The 20,260-nt window shown below is 41.1% G+C and overlaps 1 protein-coding gene across 13 annotated transcripts in view; it reads left to right on the top strand.

The window, feature by feature from the left end:
- PLEKHA5 (pleckstrin homology domain containing A5) overlaps nucleotides 1-4,161 on the top strand; it is a 261,915-nt gene extending 257,754 nt beyond the window's left edge. For all 13 annotated transcript variants that reach the window (XM_040235281.1, XM_040235286.1, XM_040235282.1 and 10 more), the window contains 2 exons: nucleotides 667-769; nucleotides 3,272-4,161. In XM_040235281.1, the coding sequence (XP_040091215.1) occupies nucleotides 667-761 (95 nt within the window). In that variant the 3' untranslated portion in view covers nucleotides 762-769; nucleotides 3,272-4,161. The remainder of the gene's footprint in view (nucleotides 1-666; nucleotides 770-3,271) is intronic.
- The last annotated feature ends 16,099 nt before the right edge of the window (nucleotides 4,162-20,260 follow it).

Raw genomic sequence — 20,260 nt, forward strand, 5'->3', positions numbered from 1 at the left:
GTGTGTGTGTGTGTGTGTGTCTGGGTTAAAGTGTGTGTGTGTGTGTGCCACTCTTTGCAACCCCATAGACTGTAGTCTGCTAGGCTCCTTTGTCCATGGGATTTTCCAGGCAAGAATACTGGAGTGGGTTACCGTTTCCTACTCCAAGGGTCTTTCTTTCCTACTCCAGGGATTGAATCTTGGGTCTCTTGCACTGGTAGCCGGATTCTTTACCACTGTGCCACCAGAGAAGCCCAAAGGGCTATGTGGGTGTATTTACAGCACAACACTGAAACCATCTGTAATATTTAGCTGCGTGGAACTAGAAAAGCCTTTTAAAGTGAGAAAGGGTTAAGTCACTAAAGACACCTGAAAATTAACCTTGAAACAAAAAAATTAAAAAGGAGAGAATTCTTAATTTTTTCCAGTTTCACTGCAATATAATTGGCATATAACAGTATATAAGTTTAAGGTGTACAAGGAAGAAGAATTTTTAAACTGTCTTCAAGAGACATTTCATCCTGAATAATTTAGCTGTCAGAATAGCCAAAACGCAGAAGCGAAATGCAGCTAATAATTCCTTCCCGACACATGTTCTCATTGTGCTGGGACCACAGCATCAGAATTTTCTGCTCCAGAGGTGTCTCCGGGGCTTTGACCTTGTCCCGTTTTCTCGGTGTGTTCCAGCGCAAAGCCTGCCTCCGTCTCCCGACTCCTCGGCGTCACCCGTCCCGTCCGCGCAGCCGCAGCTCACGGAAGGCTCACACTTCATGTGTGTGTAGTCTCACAAGTACGTCATTTCCTTTCGATTCTGTGGTTTACCGTTAAAGTTTTCAACTTGGCTTTTATTCCTCTGTTGTTTGAGTGACCAAAACCTGCAATGAATTCTGTCCTGTGTATTAGTGATGGTTGGCAGAGCAAGTAGACCAAGCGCTTAAACTGTGGGCAATAAGACTTTCCAGCAGCGGCCCTTCAGTGACGCGCTCCGTGACCACATTTTCTCGTGTCTCTTCTTTCATTGTCTGTAAAAACAGCCAAACTCGGAGGGAAGGGCCTGTGCCAGGACAGGCCTCCTGGTGTTTTGCAGCTGTGTTCCCAGCTCATGGTTCTTTCCATAGTCGGGTCTGAGAATTCTGTTCAAGTCATTACATTTTGATCCAGAAATGTTTTTTTACAGTCAGGGTGACGTGTCTTCCATATGGAGAGTTTGCTAATTATTTTTAAGGATAAAGAGAAGGTCATGGTACAGCCAACGAGATATGGAATCGAAAATCTTTTAAGATCCATCAGAAATTATTTCTGAATACTTTTAAGTCAGTAAAGTAGTTATCTAAAAGCCACTAGTGGGGACAGGGAGAAGGGCCCTTTCTCAACCAGTATTCCTTTGACCACAATTTAGAACTGAGAATAATTTTCTAAGGTCCTTTTATTTTTTTCTCCTTAATTTCATGCCTTTATTTTTGGCTGTGCTCAATCTTTGTTGCTGTGTGGCTTTTCTCTAGTTGCAGCAAGTGGAGTCTGCTCTGTAGCTGTGGTGCATGGACCTCTCATTGTGGTGGCTTCTCTTGTCCCAGAGCATAGGCGCTAGGGCACACAGGCTCCGGTAGCTGGGAGCTCCCAGGCCCTAGAGCTCAGGCTCAGCTGTTCTCACAGCATGTGGGATCTTCCTGGATGAGGGATCTAACCCATGTCTCCTGCATTGGCAGGTGGAGTCTTTACCCATGAGCCACCAGGGAAGCCCCCTGAAGTCTTACTTTTAAACTTTATCAACAACTGGTATATTTTACATCAATTTTGTACTTACGTACTTTGTTTTACAGAAAAACTGTGAGGTATAGAGTGAGCATTTTATGCCTTTTTCTGCACTTTTTTTTTCCTCTCAGTATCTGCCAGATCTTCTAATGTTTAGTGCCTTAGGATTACCACCTATTTCTGTTAAACAGTTAAAGCTATGAAAACACCTACAGATTTTTTGAGCATAATTATAAACATGTTCTTTGATTTTTGGATTCTCAAAATAAATGCCTACAGACACCAACTTGACTCAGTTTTTCATCCAGTAGTGCTCACATTTTCTAGAATCTACTTCCATTCACACCTTTTTTGGTAGAAGCTGTAACCTATGTCCCTTTTTTTCAGCCAGAGGATTTATGTTTAACAGAAGGCAATGGTAACCCACTCGAGTACTCTTGCCTGGAAAATCCCATGGGCGGAGGAGCCTGATGGGCTGCCGTCTCTGGGGTCGCACAGAGTTGGATATGACTGAAGCGACTTAGCAGCAGCAGCAGCAGCAGTCTTGTATCTAGAACTTTTATTTGAGATCATGTCTATCTGGAACCCAGAAGAGGCTTACTTTGTTGTCATTTGGATCTCTGCAGGATTATTGTCCTTTCTGGGGTTATAAACCCCATATTTGTTACAGTCTTACCTGTGTCTTTGTTCTGTCACTCATTCGTTTAAACTTTAATTACATTCAGAAGTGGCAGTTGCCACTAGTGACAGAATAACACCAAACACAGGGATAATTAACATTATGTTCCCTTGATGCCTCCTGTGCAAAGAATTGATCAATGGCCTTTGTCTATCTTGGTGGTGACATGTACTCTAAGAGCCACTCTCATTATCTTTTGGTTCAATAAACAAGTTACAACTCACTGTACTCAAGACCATTATGACAGTTAGGAATGTTCACGTTAAAACTCGAATACATGGCCAGGTTCCTTAAGTTGTTATTATTGGATTTTGTTTTGTTTTACTTTTGTCCCAAGAACCATTGGCATTACCTGCTGGCATGAGATCCAGGGTTTGCTGGATATTTCCTAACCTTGTGGCGTGCAGTCATCACGGCCAATCAGTGGCATTCATGCTTGCGTTATTTTACAGTCCATCTTCTCGTTGCACATGTGTCATTTTCCTGAACTGTTTTTGGCAAGACTTATGGAGGTTTCATGCAAGACAGACACACCACTATGCAGGCAGCTTAATATAATACTACATATTTTAGTAAAGTCAGGCAGATCTCTGCTCATTTTGTCAATCTTTTGGATTCAGCCAGAAGTTTGGGTCCTGTTTTCCATCTGAATTGCAATTTAACTGCATTATGTTTCTTTGCTTTGTGAATTAAGCTTATGGAAATGAAGAGATGTCCTTCAATGGTTATTATGTTTTAGGATTTTCGTGGCCATGCTTGTCAGTTCTTTTGTTAGAGAATGTCACCCTCAGTTACTTTAGGAAAGGGTCATTCATTAACTTTGCAGATGTCAAAGTAATTTTCCTTCTCTGTATTTTTCAGCTATACTGACTTCTGTTGAAACCATTCAGAGCTGAGGACATGGACCTTTGGCAATGTGAGAAGATATTGTACAGTATATTTTAAATCTATGAAATTCATAGTTCTGATGCTTTTGGCCACAGAGCATCGTTTTATCACTTCTGGAAAATGTTTATTCCAAAACAGCTTTAATGGCCCATATGTACACTCAAGGTTCTGTAATGTAATCTCAAGGTTATTACTCTGACACCAGCTTGCTGCTATGATTTCAAAGCACATAAGTAAAGGTGCTTTTTAGTGTGCAGTCTACAGCCAGAGCTTACGTAGTTGCTGATCTCCAGGTTTTGATGTTTCTAAAGTCTGGGTGGATTTATATTTCTTTTCATTTTTTCAGTACAGAAAATTTAGTTATTATTTCCAGTGAAGCTTGTTTTCCTTTTTTTTCTTCTTCCTCCCATTTCAGCTACTGCAATGCTTTGTTTCACACTTGATTTGTAAAAATTTTATATATATATTTAAAATGTGCCATTTTATTATTGCTAAGTGAAGTATGTCTCGTTTCCTGCTATAATAATTTCTCAGTCAGATTGCATTGTCAGCAGTTACTGCCACACTCTTGTCAGCTTAAACACAAATGTTACCGCTTACTTTTTCTTAAAAAGCAATTTAAAATGTAGGTATTTTGAAGTACTGGGCTTCTACTTCATTGGACTAGATGTGTACAGCAATAAGCAGGTTTTCAAATCCAGTACTTAGTTTGTGTACAAATGTAATTATGTTCATTGTGTATATATTATACAATGAGCACACGTAATGTAAGTATTAAAGGCTACTTACTATTGTTTAAATGCAAATGTTCATATCTCATTTCTTTTTTATCATGTTAAATAAATGTTGATGTTCTTAAATGACTTGTGTTAGAATTTTTGCTCTTCCCATGTGCAATGGAAAGTCTGAGACTTCGAGACTTCTCAATGAAAAAGTAGTCTGTTAATCTCATTGCAGACAGCACCAGAACAGAACTGTGTCTGTCGTCCAACTCAGCTCTCCCGTGTCGAAGCTGAGAAACTTGAAGCTGAGAGAGCGAAACTGACTTGGCCACAGTCACTTTACGCTTAATGACAAAATCTGCACCAGAATAAAGTTTCTCTGATCTTTCAACACCAGTGGGCAAATTTAGTTTTGTCAAGTCTTCTGTATCTACTTCCTCTTTCCGTTGGTTTTGGTGTCATAGAAAGTAGCTTCTAGCATCTGTAATCTCGCTCTACTTAGGGGATTGGATTTGGGGTGGGGGCAGGGGCAGCCAGTTACTTCTCTGACCCGGTAACGAGAAACCGTTTCATCATCATAAGCAGGACCCTCAGAGATCGTTTTCTCTTACAACACATTCTCTGCAGATGTTCACGCTCTTCAAAATCAATTACATTTCCTTCCCTGTATAACCTTTTGTTCAGGCTATATATTGTTCCCAGAGTAGAAGGAAATGTGATGCTTTGGGATTCCTATATAACACGGCTGAAACTAAATCGGTGCTGGTCAGTCTTTTTTTTTTTTTTTTCATGCTATGTTAAAACAGATTTAGATTTAATTTAAAATGCACATGTATGAGAATTCATCCAAACAGAAATACACAAAATGAAGTGCAAATAGATACAGTCTGTAATGTAGGAGGTGAATGAAAAGAGAGGTATAAACGGGAGAAGAATGTATAGCTCTGTCTGTCCATATAAACATGATTACATGTGTTACCTGTTTCTGAAGATGGCTTCTCAAAGGAAATAATCAACGGATGATGATTTCCCTTTAGTCATGATACAGAGATTGTTGTCAAGTTTTTATGGGTATATTGAGGTTGAAAGTTGATGTTATTCTCTGGGTTTCGTTTGGGTATTTTTGTGCAGTGTTTGTCTTTATGTTTGACTGGTGTGTGTGGTATGTTACTTTTAATTTACTCTAAGCACATTTTTTGAACTATTGGAAGAAGGAAAAAATGTCCTGTTCTGGAATATGTTGACGCTAGGGAGAATTTGAAGAAAGCAGTATAAAGTAGTTGTAACTCTTCATTCTGGCTTTCAACGTTTCAGAAAGCCAGATGAAAATCATATATTTACAAACAGTAAGTCAACACAGGTATTTGTTACAGGATATAGTAGAGGGACTATTGATATGCTTTAAAAACTTGTACTAAATCAGTACTCTCTATCTGACCTAAAGCTCCCCTTTCCCAACTTTCCCCTCTTATAGGAGAGGTGCATAGAGAGCTCAGGAAGTCCCAAGGCTCATGGTAAGGAGGGCAGACAGACTGGTAAGGCCATTACACCAAGTTGGGGGCGGGTAGGGGTTACCGTAAGGGCCACCTCTCAGCCATGGCATTAAGCTTTAGAGTTCAGTGCATGGCTAGTTGGGCTGGTTTCTCAGTCATCACATCCATGTACCTTACCCATCCCCAGTGATTTGACAGTTGACAGCCATAGGGTGGTCGAAAAGTAAACAGGTTGGGAATTCCTTGGTGGGTTGGATTCCAAGCTTCCATCGCAGGGGGCGACAGGTTTAATCTTTGGCCAAAGGGAAAAAAAAGAAATAGATAACCATAGAAAAGAGATCTGCAAATTTCTCTGGTTCAAGACCTTCAAAAGTTTTTTTATTTTTAATATTTAGCTTAGCTGCATCCGGTCTTAGTTGTGGCACTTGGGATCTTCCGTCTTCATTGCAGCATTGCAGGATCTTTCTGATTTTTTTAGTGGCAGCATGTGAACTCCTTAGTTGTGGCATGTGGGATCTAGTTCCCTGATCAGGGATCCAACCCAGGCCCCCTGCACTGAAAGTGCAGAGCCTTAGCCACTGAATCACCAGGGAAGTCCGCTACAAAAGTAGTTTTAATAATCATGTGCCCCTTTGTACATTTTAAGTTTGATATCCACAGTTTTTCATAAGTTGGAATAGTTAAAAAGAATACAGTTTCTAGCATGCTGTAAATACTAACTTTTAAAATAAACCTGTTATCTCAATTTTTGTAAATGTACCCAACAGAGTCTACATACTATTTTGGTTCATATATCTACCATTTTTAATTATACAAACCAGCCTTTTAATTTTTTTTTGTTTTTGTTTTTTTGGCTGCACCATACAGCTTACATGACCTTAGTTCCTTGACCAGAGATTGAACTTGGACCATGGCAGTGAAAGCCCCGAGTCCTAACCACTGGACCTCCAGGGAATTCCCATAGCTAATATTAATCAAGGGCTAACTTTATCTAACTTTACAGTTTCCAAATTTACTAGGGCGCTATTACTCATTATCTTGTTTGAGCAGTATTTTTAGACTGGGCCACAGTTTCTCATGTATCAGAATCACCTGAAAAGCTTGTTAAAACACAAATTGCTGAGCCCCTAAAATTTCTTATCCCTAAAATTTCTTACTCTGTCTGTCCAGAGTGTGATCCAAAAATGTGAATTCCAATTCTTAACAGGTTTCCAGGTGATTACTGATGCCTGTACTTGAGACCACACATTGAGAACTTACGATATAGAACAAGGTTCTGTGTTGTTCATTGAATTTTTGTTTTTGTGTTCATTGAGTTTTTGTGTTGTTCATTGAGTTACATGTAGTGGTAAAAAGGGGCTTCAGGATAAATTCAGTTTTTATTTATGAAGGTGTGCATCAGTCAGTTCAGTCTCTCAGTCGTGTCCGACTCTTTGCGACCCCATGAATCACAGCACACCAGGCCTCCCTCCATCACCAACTCCCGGAGTTCACTCAAACTCATGTCCATTGAGTCGGTGATGCCATCCAGGCATCTCATCCTCTGTCGTCCCCTTCTCCTCCTGTCCCCAATCCCTCCCAGCATCAGAGTATTTTCCAATGAGTCAACTCTTCACATGAGGTGGCCAAAGTACTGGAGTTTCAGCTTTAGCATCATTCCTTCAAAAGAACACCCAGGGCTTTAGAATGGACTGGTTGGATCTCCTTGCAGCCCAAGGGACTCTCAAGGGTCTTCTCAACACCACAGTTCAAAAGCATCAATTCTTTGGCACTCAGCTTTCTTCACAGTCCAACTCTCACATCCATACATGACCACTGGAAAAACCATAGCTTGACTAGACAGACCTTTGTTGGCAAAGTAATGTCTCTGCTTTTCAATATGCTATCTAGGTTGATCATAACTTTCCTTCCAAGAAGGTGTGCATAGAGTGTAGAAAAACTAAGACAACAACTTAGAGATGTTCTATCCCTAGACCCAAAGGGGTAATGGAAGAAGCAGATAGAACCCATAGAAGAGAGTCATTTGAAAGAAGCCTTACTCTGAGAAACCAAGCCAGCTTCAGTGAATGCACCCTGCAAAGATGAGGTAGGGCAAGAAATTTCTGACGGCTCTGTCTTATTGCCAGGGCTCCCACTGGCTGAACCCAGTGAGATTCGGAGGTCACAAGAGTTGTGTTGGGTGTGGCTGGGAACTCCTGAGGGTTTCCTGGACCTTCTCAGAAGATCTTTGCAGTCAAAACTGCTTTCATAATAACACTAGGATTGTTGTTGTTCAGTTGCTGTTGTGTCCAACTCCTTGTGACCCCACAGACTGCAGCACACAGGCTTCCCTGTCCTTCACTGTGTCCTTCAGTTTGCTCAAACTCATGTCCATTATTTCGGTGATGCCATACAACCATCTCATTCTCTGCCACCCCCCACTAAGATGGTATTTGCCTTTTTCCACTTTCATTCTCTCAGTACTGAATAGTGGCGTTTTCCAAAGGCTATCTGTCTTGTGATACTTCAGCAGCTTGAGTGCAGAAGGAAATGTGAAAATCCACCTATCTTTTGTTAATCCTGATAGAAAACGGCATTACAATGCAAAGCAATTTTTAATTAAAAAGTATTTATGTTAACATGTAGTGGGTTTATTACTGTAATTTTTGATGAACAAGTAAATATTTCAAACATGTTTCAGCTTTAATTTCTATTGCTATAAATTCCGATAAGATATAAGTCACAAAACAAGCTATGTAGAGTCCTTGATAGTTGTTTAATATGTGAGAATTGTGAGACCCAAAAGTTTGAGAACCCCTTATATTGTCCATCTGTACTCATATAGAAAGGATGTGGGAGCTGGATCATAAAGAAGGCTGAGTGCTGAAGAACTGATGCTTTTGAACTGTGGTGCTGGAAAAGATTCTTGAGAGTCCTTGGACTGCCAAGATCCAACCAGTCCATGCTAAAGGAGATCAATCCTGAATTGGAAGGACTGATGCTGAAGCTGAATACTTTGGGCTACCTGATGCGAAGAGCAGACTCATTGGAAAAGACCCTGATCCTGTGAAAGATTGGAGTTAAAAGGAGAAGAGGGCAGTGGAAGATGAGATAGTTAGATAGCATCACCGAGAATGAAAATCTGAATGAAAATTTTCATTCATGAAAATGAATCTGAGCAAAGTCTGGGAGACAGTGAAGGACAGAAGAGCCTGGTGTGCTACAGTCCATGGGGTTGCAAACAGTTGGACACAACTTAGTGACTGAACAAAAAAACAACATATAGTCCATAGAAGTCAGCCTCTTGTCTCAGGGCATAAGTTGAAAACTTTGATAGGGAAAGGAGATACCAGCCCATCTTCCCAAGGACGGTGCTTCTTGCAGTCAATACTTGCAAATCATCACCAGTCTGCTCCTTGAACTGGAAGCTGCAGTGTCTGAGTCATCCAGAGCCTGTTAGTCCCTCTTGGGCTCTGCAGGCTACAAATCATTAATCAAAAATGACTCAGAAAGCTGGCATCCAGACATACAAAGGTGTAAAGAGGCTGAGAATTTTTACTTTAGCCCTCTTACCCAATTCATACTTTCTTATTCTCATTAGCCTTGGGTGATTACAAAAAACATAGTTAAAATATTTTAACAGGACTTTCCTGGTGGTCCAATGGTTAAGACTTCACCCTCCAGGGGGTGCAGGGGTTGATCCTTAGTTGGGGAACTAAGATCTCACATGCTGTGCAATGCAACTAAAAAAAGTAATGATAAGTAAAATATAATTCTGTTAAATTTACAAAAAAATATATTTTTGTAAATATAGACATGTCATTCCACGACAACATGGAGTAGCAACCATGAAAGAATCCATTACATGATCTACTGAAATGATATTATTTGCTACATGTGATTTCTGCACAGACATTTGTGTCACCTGTAAGAAATTACTATCCTGACTGTTGGGGTGTCTGGTTCCACCCAACATAAGATGAATGACTCAGCCCTTTGGAAGACAAGTAGCAACTTAAGCTGTTCAGAAACTTGTTCAATATATGCCTGAAAGTAGCAGATGCTCAAAGGATCCCTAACTTTTTTTTTTTTTTGGAGACATCTCTCACCAGGGTCCTTCCCAAGGGTGCTGGGGTTGTGGAGATATTTGGACTGCCAAAGAGCAGGCCTAAAACGGAGGTCATGTCTGTAACATCCTATGGGAAAGTGACAGGGATGTAATAGAGTTGCTGGAATTTCAAACAAACCGGCTGCTAGCTGTTTCCCCCAACACTGCCCACAAGCAAAGAGAAGGGAAGCAGGCTGCTTCCAGTACAAAAGAAAGAATACAGGCATTCACTAAACATATGCATTATACCTGATAAGCCAAGTTAGACAAATTGAAACAATGTATCCTTTTTTAATCTTACCAGTTTGGAAATGGTGCCAAAAAAAAAAAAAATGCAATCCATAATCCACATTGTGCATTTCAAAATTTGTTAAGATGTAAACTTATACAATATTATATGTCTGTTGTCTCAGTGAAGCTGGGGAAAATTTTTTTTTAGATCCTTGTCAAAGGTTTTTCTTAAGTATTCTATTTATTTCAATTGGAGGATAATTACTTTACAATATTGTGGTTTTTGCTATACATCGAAAGCTGGGAAATTTTAAAACGGCAAATCTCAGGTTAACTATTCTTAACACGCCCATGGGCTTCCCAGGGATGCTAAAGAACTAGTGCTAAAGAACCCGCCTGCCAGTACAGGAGACATTAAGTGACTGTGGATTAGATCCCTGGATCGGGAAGATTCCTTGGAGGAGGGCATGGCAATCCACTCCAGTATTCTTGCCTGGAGAATTTCATGGACAGAGGAGCCTGGAGGGCTACAGTCCATAGGGTTGCATAGAATCGGACATGCCTGAAGCGACTTAGCACGCATGCACAGCAGAGAAAGGCTATACTCAAATAGAGATAGGCTGGGACTTGGGACCCAGGGCTTACCAGGCGGTGCAGTAGTAAAGAATCTGCCTGCAATGCAGTAGATCTGTGTTCGATCCCTGGGTCGGGAAGATCCCCTGGAGAAGCCAATGGCAACCCACTCCAGTATTCTTGCCTGGAGAATTCCATGGATAGAAGAGCCTGGTGGGCTGCAGTCCATAGGGCTGCAAAAAGTTGGTCATGAAAGAGCACGCATGCATATGACCAGTGTGCTTGCACCATGTGATAGTTGGGAACCTGGGAACCTTTGCTGAAGTACAGAGTGTAACCACGTCCTCGAGCCACAGAATACAAAGAAACTATAAAGGACTAAAAATAACCTCGGTCCTGGCAACTATGAACAATAAGATAGAAAAAGGATACAAACCAACGGCCACTTCCGAAGTGCCGGGAGCAAAAAAACGGTACTGCGCATGAGCCCTGCACACAGCACCACCAAGGGGTGGGCAGACCACCTAAGCCACGCCTTATGCCCCACCCACCGACCTGCCCCTACCCTCACCTTATTTAAGGAACCAGCTCGCTCTCCTCGGCACTTGTGTCCAGTTTCCAATCTCCGGTGGTGCTGCAGGAGCCTCCAGAAAGCCTTGCCTGAAATTCTACTCTCACCTCTTGTCAGTTTGTATTGCCTGAAAAGCCCAAGGACCCAGGTCAGTAACAATTCAGGGTTGGTGGTAGTGGCCGTCGATAAAATGTTTCGAAAGTATTTTAAGACGTATCTTTAATCTACTTCTGCGAGTTTTTCTTAGAAAAAATAACCAAGCTAGTACCCAGAGGCATTTTGCAGTTTATTTTTTTAGTGGTTTAAATTAAGGCAGGACTTCCCTGGTGGCTCAGACGGTAAATAAAGCGTCTGCCTACAATGCAGGAGACCCGGGTTCGATCCCACGGTCGGGAAGAACCCCTGGAGAAGGCAATGGCACCCCACTCCAGTACTCTTGCCTGGAAAATCCCATGGACGGAGGAGCCTGGTAGGCTGCAGTCCATGCGGTCACTAAGAGTTGGACACCACTGAGCGACTTCACTATTCACTATCTATTCATCTCATGCCCTAAGAAGCCCAACAGAAAAGTATCTAGGGGCTGGCTGGAGACTTGAGGTTGCTGTGAGGCAGCCCAGCTCCCCGCTCCCTGATGGCTGTGCCTGGGGCCACCTATGGGGAGCAGGAAGCCTAGGAGGGAGGCAGAAAGTGTTAATCTCTCAGCCGTGTCCGACTCTGCGACTCTTTGCGGCTCCATGGACTAGATAGCGAACCGGGCTGCTCTGTGCAATGGGATTTTCCAAGCAAGAATACTGGAGTGGGTGTCCATTCTCTGGACTCTGTGTTAAAAATACATGTGTATACTATACATTTGCAGAAAAACTTGATATATATGATATGTTAATTCTGGATCCTTAAAGACGTCGACATTCTCTGAATTTTTTTTTGGCAAGCATTCATGCCTTAGTTTTAGAATAAGGAACAGAAAATAGATTCACATTTTTATTTATTTTTTTTAATATTTGTTTATTTAATTTATTTTTGGCTGGGCCTTCATTGCTGTTCCTGGGCTTTCTCTAGTTGTGGCCACTGGGGGCTACTCTTTGTTGTCGTGTCAGGCTTTTCACTGTGGTGGCTTCTCTTGTGGAGCACGGGCTCTAGGGCCTGTGGACTTCAATAGTTGTTGTGCGTGGGCTCAGTAGTTCCCACTCTCAGGCTGTAGAGCTCTGGCTTAGTAGTTATGGTTCGTGGATTTAGTTGCTCCACAGCACGTGGAACCTTCCAAGATCAGGGCTCAAACCCATGTTCCCTGAGTGGCAGGTGGATTCTTAAACACTGGACTGCCAGGGAAACCCTCCCTAAATTTCCATTTTTAAGGTTCACACTGGACTTGAAATAGGAGATAAGCTAGTCAGTCAGTTAAAATCAACCTGATGAGGGCTTCTGAACCCACGTGACCTCCAGATCTTAGCCATAAAACTTTCAAGATTGATTCAAGGCCAAGAATGTAAAGAGAATAAGCCATTTAAAAAAATATAGCTCTTTGTGGTCTGTTACGTTTCACTTACATTTCCAAGAGGACAAACTCCAGCACATCCCCAGTTGAGCTCAGTTGGTGAAGCCAGGTGATAATTATTTCAGAAACAGGCTCAGCTCAAAATCATGAAAAACTGATTCTGAAGGAAGACAGATCAGCATGCCAGAAAGAAACATCATGGGTCAGGATACCAAGGAAAATTTGTAAGTTGGTCTGGTAGAATTTGATACTTTAAATGGATCATCTCCAAGGAAATCTCAGGGGCAGCAATATAATTCTCAAGTTCCCCTCAGAGCTTTGACTTGGGTTGTTTAATTGCTAGTGGAATAGTTCAGGGATAATTGAAGACATTGTAATAGATGATTTGTAGAGTCACATTTTAAAATCAAAACTAGCCCTGTTTTAAAAAATTGTTGTTACTGTTTATCGCTACGTCCTGTCCAACTCTTTTGTGACCCTATGGGCTGTATCCTACCAGGCTCCTCTGTCCATGGGATTTTCCAGGCAAGAATACTGGAGTAGGTTGCCATTTCCTTCTCCAGGGAATCTTCCCAACCCAGGGGTCGAACCCGGTTGCCTACTTTGCAGGTGGATTCTTTACTGCTGAGCAGTCTGGGATAGTACCATATAAATTTCCTATCTTGTTCAAAAGTCCTCAGGTCTGAAGAAGCACTTTGATCTTAACACTTCTGGAAAACTCAAGGAGGGCTATGATTCCTTTCAAAGTCTAGCCATCAATTCCCAAAAGATGCCAGTGGATCAACCAAATAAAGGAATCAGCACATAATACTTTGTGGGTACAGTATATAAGCTATGATCCCTTTACCTCCTTTTATAAAAGAAAAAGGAAGTAAAAAGTAAAGAAGGTAAAATCTAGGGAGTTCCCTGGTGGTTTAGTGGTTAGGATTCCAGGGTTTCACTGAAATGGCCTGGGTTTAATCCTTGGTTTAGGGAGCTGAGATTCCACAAGACTGGTGGCAAGGTTAAAAAAAAAAAAAAAAAAAGGTAAAAACTAGGAAACAATAGTCAATGATTGTATAAAAACATGAGAATTGGGGGCAGAGGAAGCTACCTACCACCAGAAAGTGGATCAGGTTGAAGCTAAGAGACTAATGTTGGTCAAGAGCACCCAAGGACAGTGTTCATTTAGCAGCTTAATTTGGGTCTGGTGAAACCCAGGGAATATAATTTATATGTTTGTTTATAGTCAGATTTTAACAAGTCTGACTATCCAGGTTTCTTAAAGTATCTGCTTTTCTTAAACCTAGCTGATCAACAGAATCATTTGGCTACTGCTGCTAAGTCGCTTCAGTTGTGTCCGACCCTTTGTGACCCCATAGACGGCAGACCACCAGGCTCCCCCGTCCCTGGGATTCTCCAGGCAAGAACCTGGAGTGGGTTGCCATTTCCTTCTCCAATGCATGAAAGTGAAAAGTGGAGTCGCTCAGTCGTGTCCGCCTCTTAGCGACCCCATGGACTGCAGCCCACCAGGCTCCTCCGTCCATGGGACTTTCCAGGCAAGAGTACTGGAGTGGGGTGCCATTGCCTTCTCCAGAATCATTTGGGGATTTTGTTTTAACATAAATTCTTGACCATCCTGGCTATTTATAAGTATTTATTTGCCTATGTTAATCACTCAGTCATGTCCTACTCTTTCCAACCCCATAGACTGTAGCCTGCCAGGCTCCTCCGTCCATGAAATTCTCCAGGTAAGAATAGCAAAGTGGGTAGCCATTCCCTTCTCCAGGGGGTCTTCCCAACCCAGGGATTGAACCTGGGTCTCCTGCATTGCAGGCCGATTCTTTACTGTTTGAACTGTTTGCCTGTGCTGAGTCTTAATTGAGGCATGTGGGATCTTTGATCTTTGTTGTGGCTTGGGAATCTTTAGTTTCAGCATGTGGCATCCAGTTCCCTGATCAGGGCTTGAACCCTGGTGCCCTGCATTGGGAGCATGGAGTCTTAGCCACTGGACTACCAGGGAAGTCCCCCCACCATCTCAGCTTTCTGATTCACTAAGTCTGGAGGGTATCCAAGAAAATTGCATTTTTTTTTAACCATTTCATTTTTCAGATGAACTGTCAGTAAGCTGTAATTTATATAAAATAAAATGCACCCATTTTAGATGTATGGTTAGGTGATTTTTTTTTTTTGGCAAATATATATGCCCCCCATAACCTTTACCACAATCAAGGTATAGATCATATCCATCCAATGACGACTACTTCCCCTAAGTGACTTTAAAACTTTAGCTCTAAGACTTTCTAGAATGATTCAAACCCAAGTATAGTAAGAAAACCATAAATCCCAAAATGTTCCTTTGTGCCCTGGCAAATCATGCCCCCAACCCACCCCTGACAGCCTCCACCCCAAGCAACCACTGATGTATTTCTTAACCCTGTGGACCCTGTGGATTGGTTTGCTTTATCTAGAATTTTGTATAAATAGACTCGTACGGTGTTTGCTTTGGGGGTTTGGCTTCTTTGGCCTGGCATAATATTTTTGAAACTCATTCATATTGTTGCAGATATATTTAAATAGTTTATTTCTTATTAAGGGTAATAATGTTCCATTGAATGGATATACCGAATTTCTATATCTATTCATCTGTTGATGGATGTTTAGGCTGTTTCTGGTTTTTTGCTGTTATGAGTAAAGCTTCGTATACATTGATATAAAAAGTGTGGACATACATTTTCATTTTCTTGTACTAAATACATAGAAGTGGAGTTGACAGGTCGTATGGTTAGGTGTATTGGAGAAGGAAATGGCAACCCACTCCAGTGTTCTTGCCTGGAGAATCCCGGGGACGGGGATGCCTAGTGCGTGGTGTAAGTCTAACTTTAAGAAACTGCTGAATAGTTTTCCATAATGGTTAGACCACTTAACTACCAGCAACTCTGAAGGTTGCAGTTGCTCCATATCCTTATTAACACCTGGTATTATCAGTCAATTTTAGCCATTCTATATTTGCATGCATGCTCAGTTGCATGTGACTCTATATTTGCATGCATGCTCAGTTGCATGTGACTCTTGCAGCCCCATAGACTTTAGCCTGTCCATGAGATTTCCCAGGCAAGAATACTAGAGAGGGTTACCGTTTCCTCCTCCAGAGGATCTTCCTAACCCAGGGACTGAACCCACATCTCCTGCATTGCAGGTGGATTCTTTACCCCTTGAGCCATCAGGGAATCCTTGATTCTATTTAGGGTATTGTGGTATTGCACTGAGGCACTTGCTCATATTTTATTTATTTTGGGATGCACAGGGTCTTTCATTGCTGCTCATGGGTTTCTTGTTGGAGTAGCTTCTGTTGTTGCAGAGCGCAGGCTCTAGGACATACAATCATGGCTCAGGGGCTCAGTTGTTCTGTGGCACGTGGACTCTTCCGGACCAGGGACTGGCTGCGTGTCCCTGGCATTCGCAGGAGACTCCCATCTGCTGAACCACCAGGGAAGTCCTTAATGTACTTTTGTTTTTTTCTCACTGTACTTTAAAATTGCTTTTCCTAATGAATATTGAGTGTGTTTTCGTGTGCTATTGGCCAAACATGTCTTCTTTTGTTAAGACTATATTCCAACTTTTTGTCATGTTATTATTGGGCTGTTTACTTACTGTTGAATTTTAAGATACATATATTCTGGATATAAAATTAAATATATGTTTTACAAATATTTTCTTAGGTTTTATGGTTTGTCTTTGTTTTCTTTACAGTGTCAACAAAGAACAAGGTTTCAATGTTGATAAAGTACAATTTATCAACACTGATTTTCTGTAATCAGTGATTAGATTGTATCTTGTCTGAGGAATTTTTGCTTATACCAGGGTTGTGGTGATTTTCTCCAATATATTTTCTAGAGCTTACATATTATTAGCTTTTACTTTTATGTATATGATCCATTTTGAGTTAATATTTATCTATAGGGATCAGTGTTCACTTTTCTCATGTAATATCCAGTGGTTCACCTTTTGTTGGAAAGACTTCCCATTAAATTGCCTTCACACAGTCAAAAATCAGTTGAAAAAAGAAATATATAAAGCATAGTTTATATAATGTATATCATGTTATACATTATTTTACAAATTATATATAATGCAATTTATGAATTATATGTGTAATTGTATGTATTATATATGCATATATATGTATATGTACATATATACACACACACACACACACCTGTTTCCAGACTCTGTTCTGTCCCATTGGTCTATGTCGCTGTTATTTCCCCAGTTACCATGCGTTCCTGTGTGCTAGGTCGCTTCAGTCCTGTCTGACTCTTTGCTCCATGGACTGTAGCCTGCCAGGCTCCTCTGTCCGTGGGATTCTCCAGGCCAGAATACAAGAGTGGGTTGTCATGCCCTGCTCCAGGGGATCTTCCCCTGAGCTGCTTACGTCTCCTGTATAGGCTGTTGGGTTCTTTACCACTAGCGCCACCTGGAATGCCCCTGGATTACTGTGTCTTAAAATGAAATGGTTTAAGTTTTCCATTTTTGTTCATTTTTAAGATTGTTTTGGCTAGTTTAGGTCCTTTACATTTCCATTTGGGGATTCAATTTGCTAATGCTTTGTTAAGGATTTTTATGTCTGTCCTTCAGAAACAACATTAATCTACCATTTTCTTGTAATGACTTCATGTGGTTTTGGTGTTGGCAGATTATGACCTCATAAAGGAACATGTAAGAGCTTCCTCCTCTAATTTCTTAAAGAGTTTGTGTATTATTTCTTCCTTAAATGTTTAATGGAATTCACCAGTGAAGCCATATAACATGGATTTTTCTTTACAGAAAGGTATTTAAATATAAATTTTATTTAATTACTAGATATAAGACTATTCCAATTTTTTTATTGTTTCTTGAAATTGTTATAACAGTTTATGTCCTCAATGAATTCACCCATTTTATTGATTGGCATAAAGTTGTTCATGCTACCTACCTCCTTATTAGCCCTTTAATACCTTCAAGAGATGTCCCCTTTTATTCCTGATATTATTAGTTTCTATATCCCCTTTCTTTTTTCTTAATCAGTCTAGCTAGAGGTTTATCCATTTTATTCACTCTGTTTGATGGATTGTATTTTATTTTGAATTATTTTTTAATTTCCTTTGCAACTTCTGTAACCCATGAGTTATGAGGATGTGTGTAATTTCTGTATATCTGGGCAGCTTTCCAGATAACTTTTGCAATTAATTTTTCCAATTTAATTCTGTAGTAGAAAGGAACATTCTACAGTTTTTCAATCATTTTGTATTTATTAAGACTTAGTTTTGGCTCAGAATATTATCTGTCTTGATAAATGTTTTATGGGTACTTGAAAAGATAATATTGTTTCATGTCCCTTGTGTCCTTAGAGATGTTGTTGTGTCTTTTTGTTCTGTCAGTTGCTGAGAGATCAGTATTGAAAGCTCCAGGTAAAATTGTGACTGTGAATTTGTCTATCTCTCCTTTTGATTCCATCTGCTTTCTTTGGTTCTGTCAGGTTTCATTTAGCATATTTTGAAATTTTGATATTAGGTACATGCATATTTAGGATGGCCTTGTCTTCTCAATGAATTGACTTTTTTGTCATTAGGAAATGCATTGCTCTTTAACGCTGGTGAAATTCCTTGTCTTTATGTCTTTTACCTGAAAACTGGATTTGCCTCTTGGTGGATGTTGAGCCAAAAGACAGAATTGGGAGAGGGAAGGATTTATTATTACTTGCAGCAAGTAGGGAGAACACCAAGGATCCTTCCCAAAGCAGTGTCTCCTTGGACAGCAAAACTGGGAAAGTTTTAAGCTAAGGGTTCATGCATATTCATAGTGGGATTTGGCCTTCTCCCGTGACTCAGCAGGTCAAGAATCCTCTTGCAATGAGGAAGACACTAGGGACTCTGGCTGGATTCCTGGATAGGAAAGATCCCCTGGAATAGGAAATGGCAACCCATACCAATAGTTTTGCCTGGAAAACCCCATGGACAGAGGATCCTGGCGGGCTACAATACATGGGGTGACGAAGAGTCGGACATGACTGAACTCATTGAGCAGTCCAGTCCAAACTTTAGTTGATTGAAGTCACTGAGAGTCAGAAAAGTCAACATCTTGGTCCCTTGGATTCCAGTTGATCTGGTGGTTAAAGGGCCTGAAAGTTGGTAATAGTCGCTCAGTGTGTCCAACTCAGTCATGTCCATGACCCCATGGACTGTAACCCACCAGGCTCTTCTGTCCGTGGGATTCTTCAGGCAAGAATATTGGACTACAAAAATACTGGGCTGGGTAACCATTCCCTTCTCCAGGGGTTCTTCTTCACCCAAGGATATAATCCAAGTTTCCTGCATTGCAAGGAGATTGCTTACCATCTGAGCCAAAGGACCTGAGAAGAAACTTAAATCTAAAAAACAGCTCAAGACAGTGCTTTAGGCTAGTCTTTACCATTGCAATACAACTGGGAAATCTTTACAACTGATTTATTACCTTTGCTATTGTTACTTCTCTTGCTGATAACAGTCCTTTGTTTCTGCATTTTTTGTTCCCTTGTTGTTGTCACTCATGTCGAATTCTTTGTGACCCAATAGACTACAGGACGCCAGCCTTCCCTGTCCTTCACAATCTCCAGGAGTTTACTCAAACTCACATCCATTGAATTGGTGATGCCATCCAATCATTGCATCCTCTTTGAGAGGCAAAGTGATAGCCAAGAATTAGATTTATTAGTATAGGACGCTTATAAGAGACGCAATCGGGCAGGCGAGGAAGCTCTTCCCGGAGGATTGAGTGGGCTCCAATTAATAATGGATAAAAGGGGATGAGGTAGATGTAGATGCAGACACACATCATTAGCTCCTCCTTCCTATTATATGGCAGGAAATTGTCTGACCCTATGAGGTCAAACTGGGATTATCTTATTAGTACAAGGGTGGTGACCTTTCTTCTATCTAGTCACTGGGGGGTATATCTTGTGGTTCTGTTTATGGTTTTATAATTAAGCAAGCCTGATTTGAATAATGTTCCAATAGCTTTCTTGAGCTATCATTGGCTTAATAATGTCCTCCCAAAGTTTCTTAGGTTTCCTGCTCAATCTGTAGTTAACCTATTGGGACTTGTACAACTACTTGTATAACTATCCTATTCTATCCCTACCAGTTTTATCTCCTTGCAGTCCAAGGGACTCTCAAGAGTCTTCTCCAGCACCACAGTTCAAAAGCATCAATTCTTGATGCTCAGCTTTCTTTATAGTCCAACTCTCAGATCCATACATAACTACTGGAAAAACCATACCTTTGACTAGACGGGCCTTTGTTGGCAAAGTGATATCTATTTGCTGTGAAGTGATGGGACCAGATTCCATGATTTTCATTTTTTGATAAGCCAGCTTCTTCACTCTCCTCTTTCACCTTCATCAAGAGACTCTTTAGTTCCTCTTCACTTTCTCCTGCTAGGGTGGTGTCATCTACATATCTGAGGTTGTTGATATTCCTCCCAAAATCTTAATTCCAGACAAGACAAAGTGTGGGCCATCTCAGAAGGCAAGAGCAGCCCCGGAATATCGGGTTGTCAGTTTTTACAGTTCAGTTCAGTTGCTCAGTCGTGTCTGACTCTCTGTGACCCCACTAACTGCAGCACTCCAGGCTTTCCTGTTCATCACCAACTCCTGCAGCTTGCTCAAACTCATGTCCATTGAGTCGGTGATGCCATCCAACCATCTCATCCTCTATTGTTCCCTTCTCCTCCTGCCCTCAATCTTCCCCAGCATCAGGGTCTTCTCCAGTGAGTCAGTTCCTTGCATCAGGTGA

The sequence above is a fragment of the Oryx dammah genome, unplaced genomic scaffold (genome assembly GCF_014754425.2).
Source record: "Oryx dammah isolate SB20612 unplaced genomic scaffold, SCBI_Odam_1.1 HiC_scaffold_29, whole genome shotgun sequence".
Lineage (NCBI taxonomy): Eukaryota > Metazoa > Chordata > Mammalia > Artiodactyla > Bovidae > Oryx > Oryx dammah.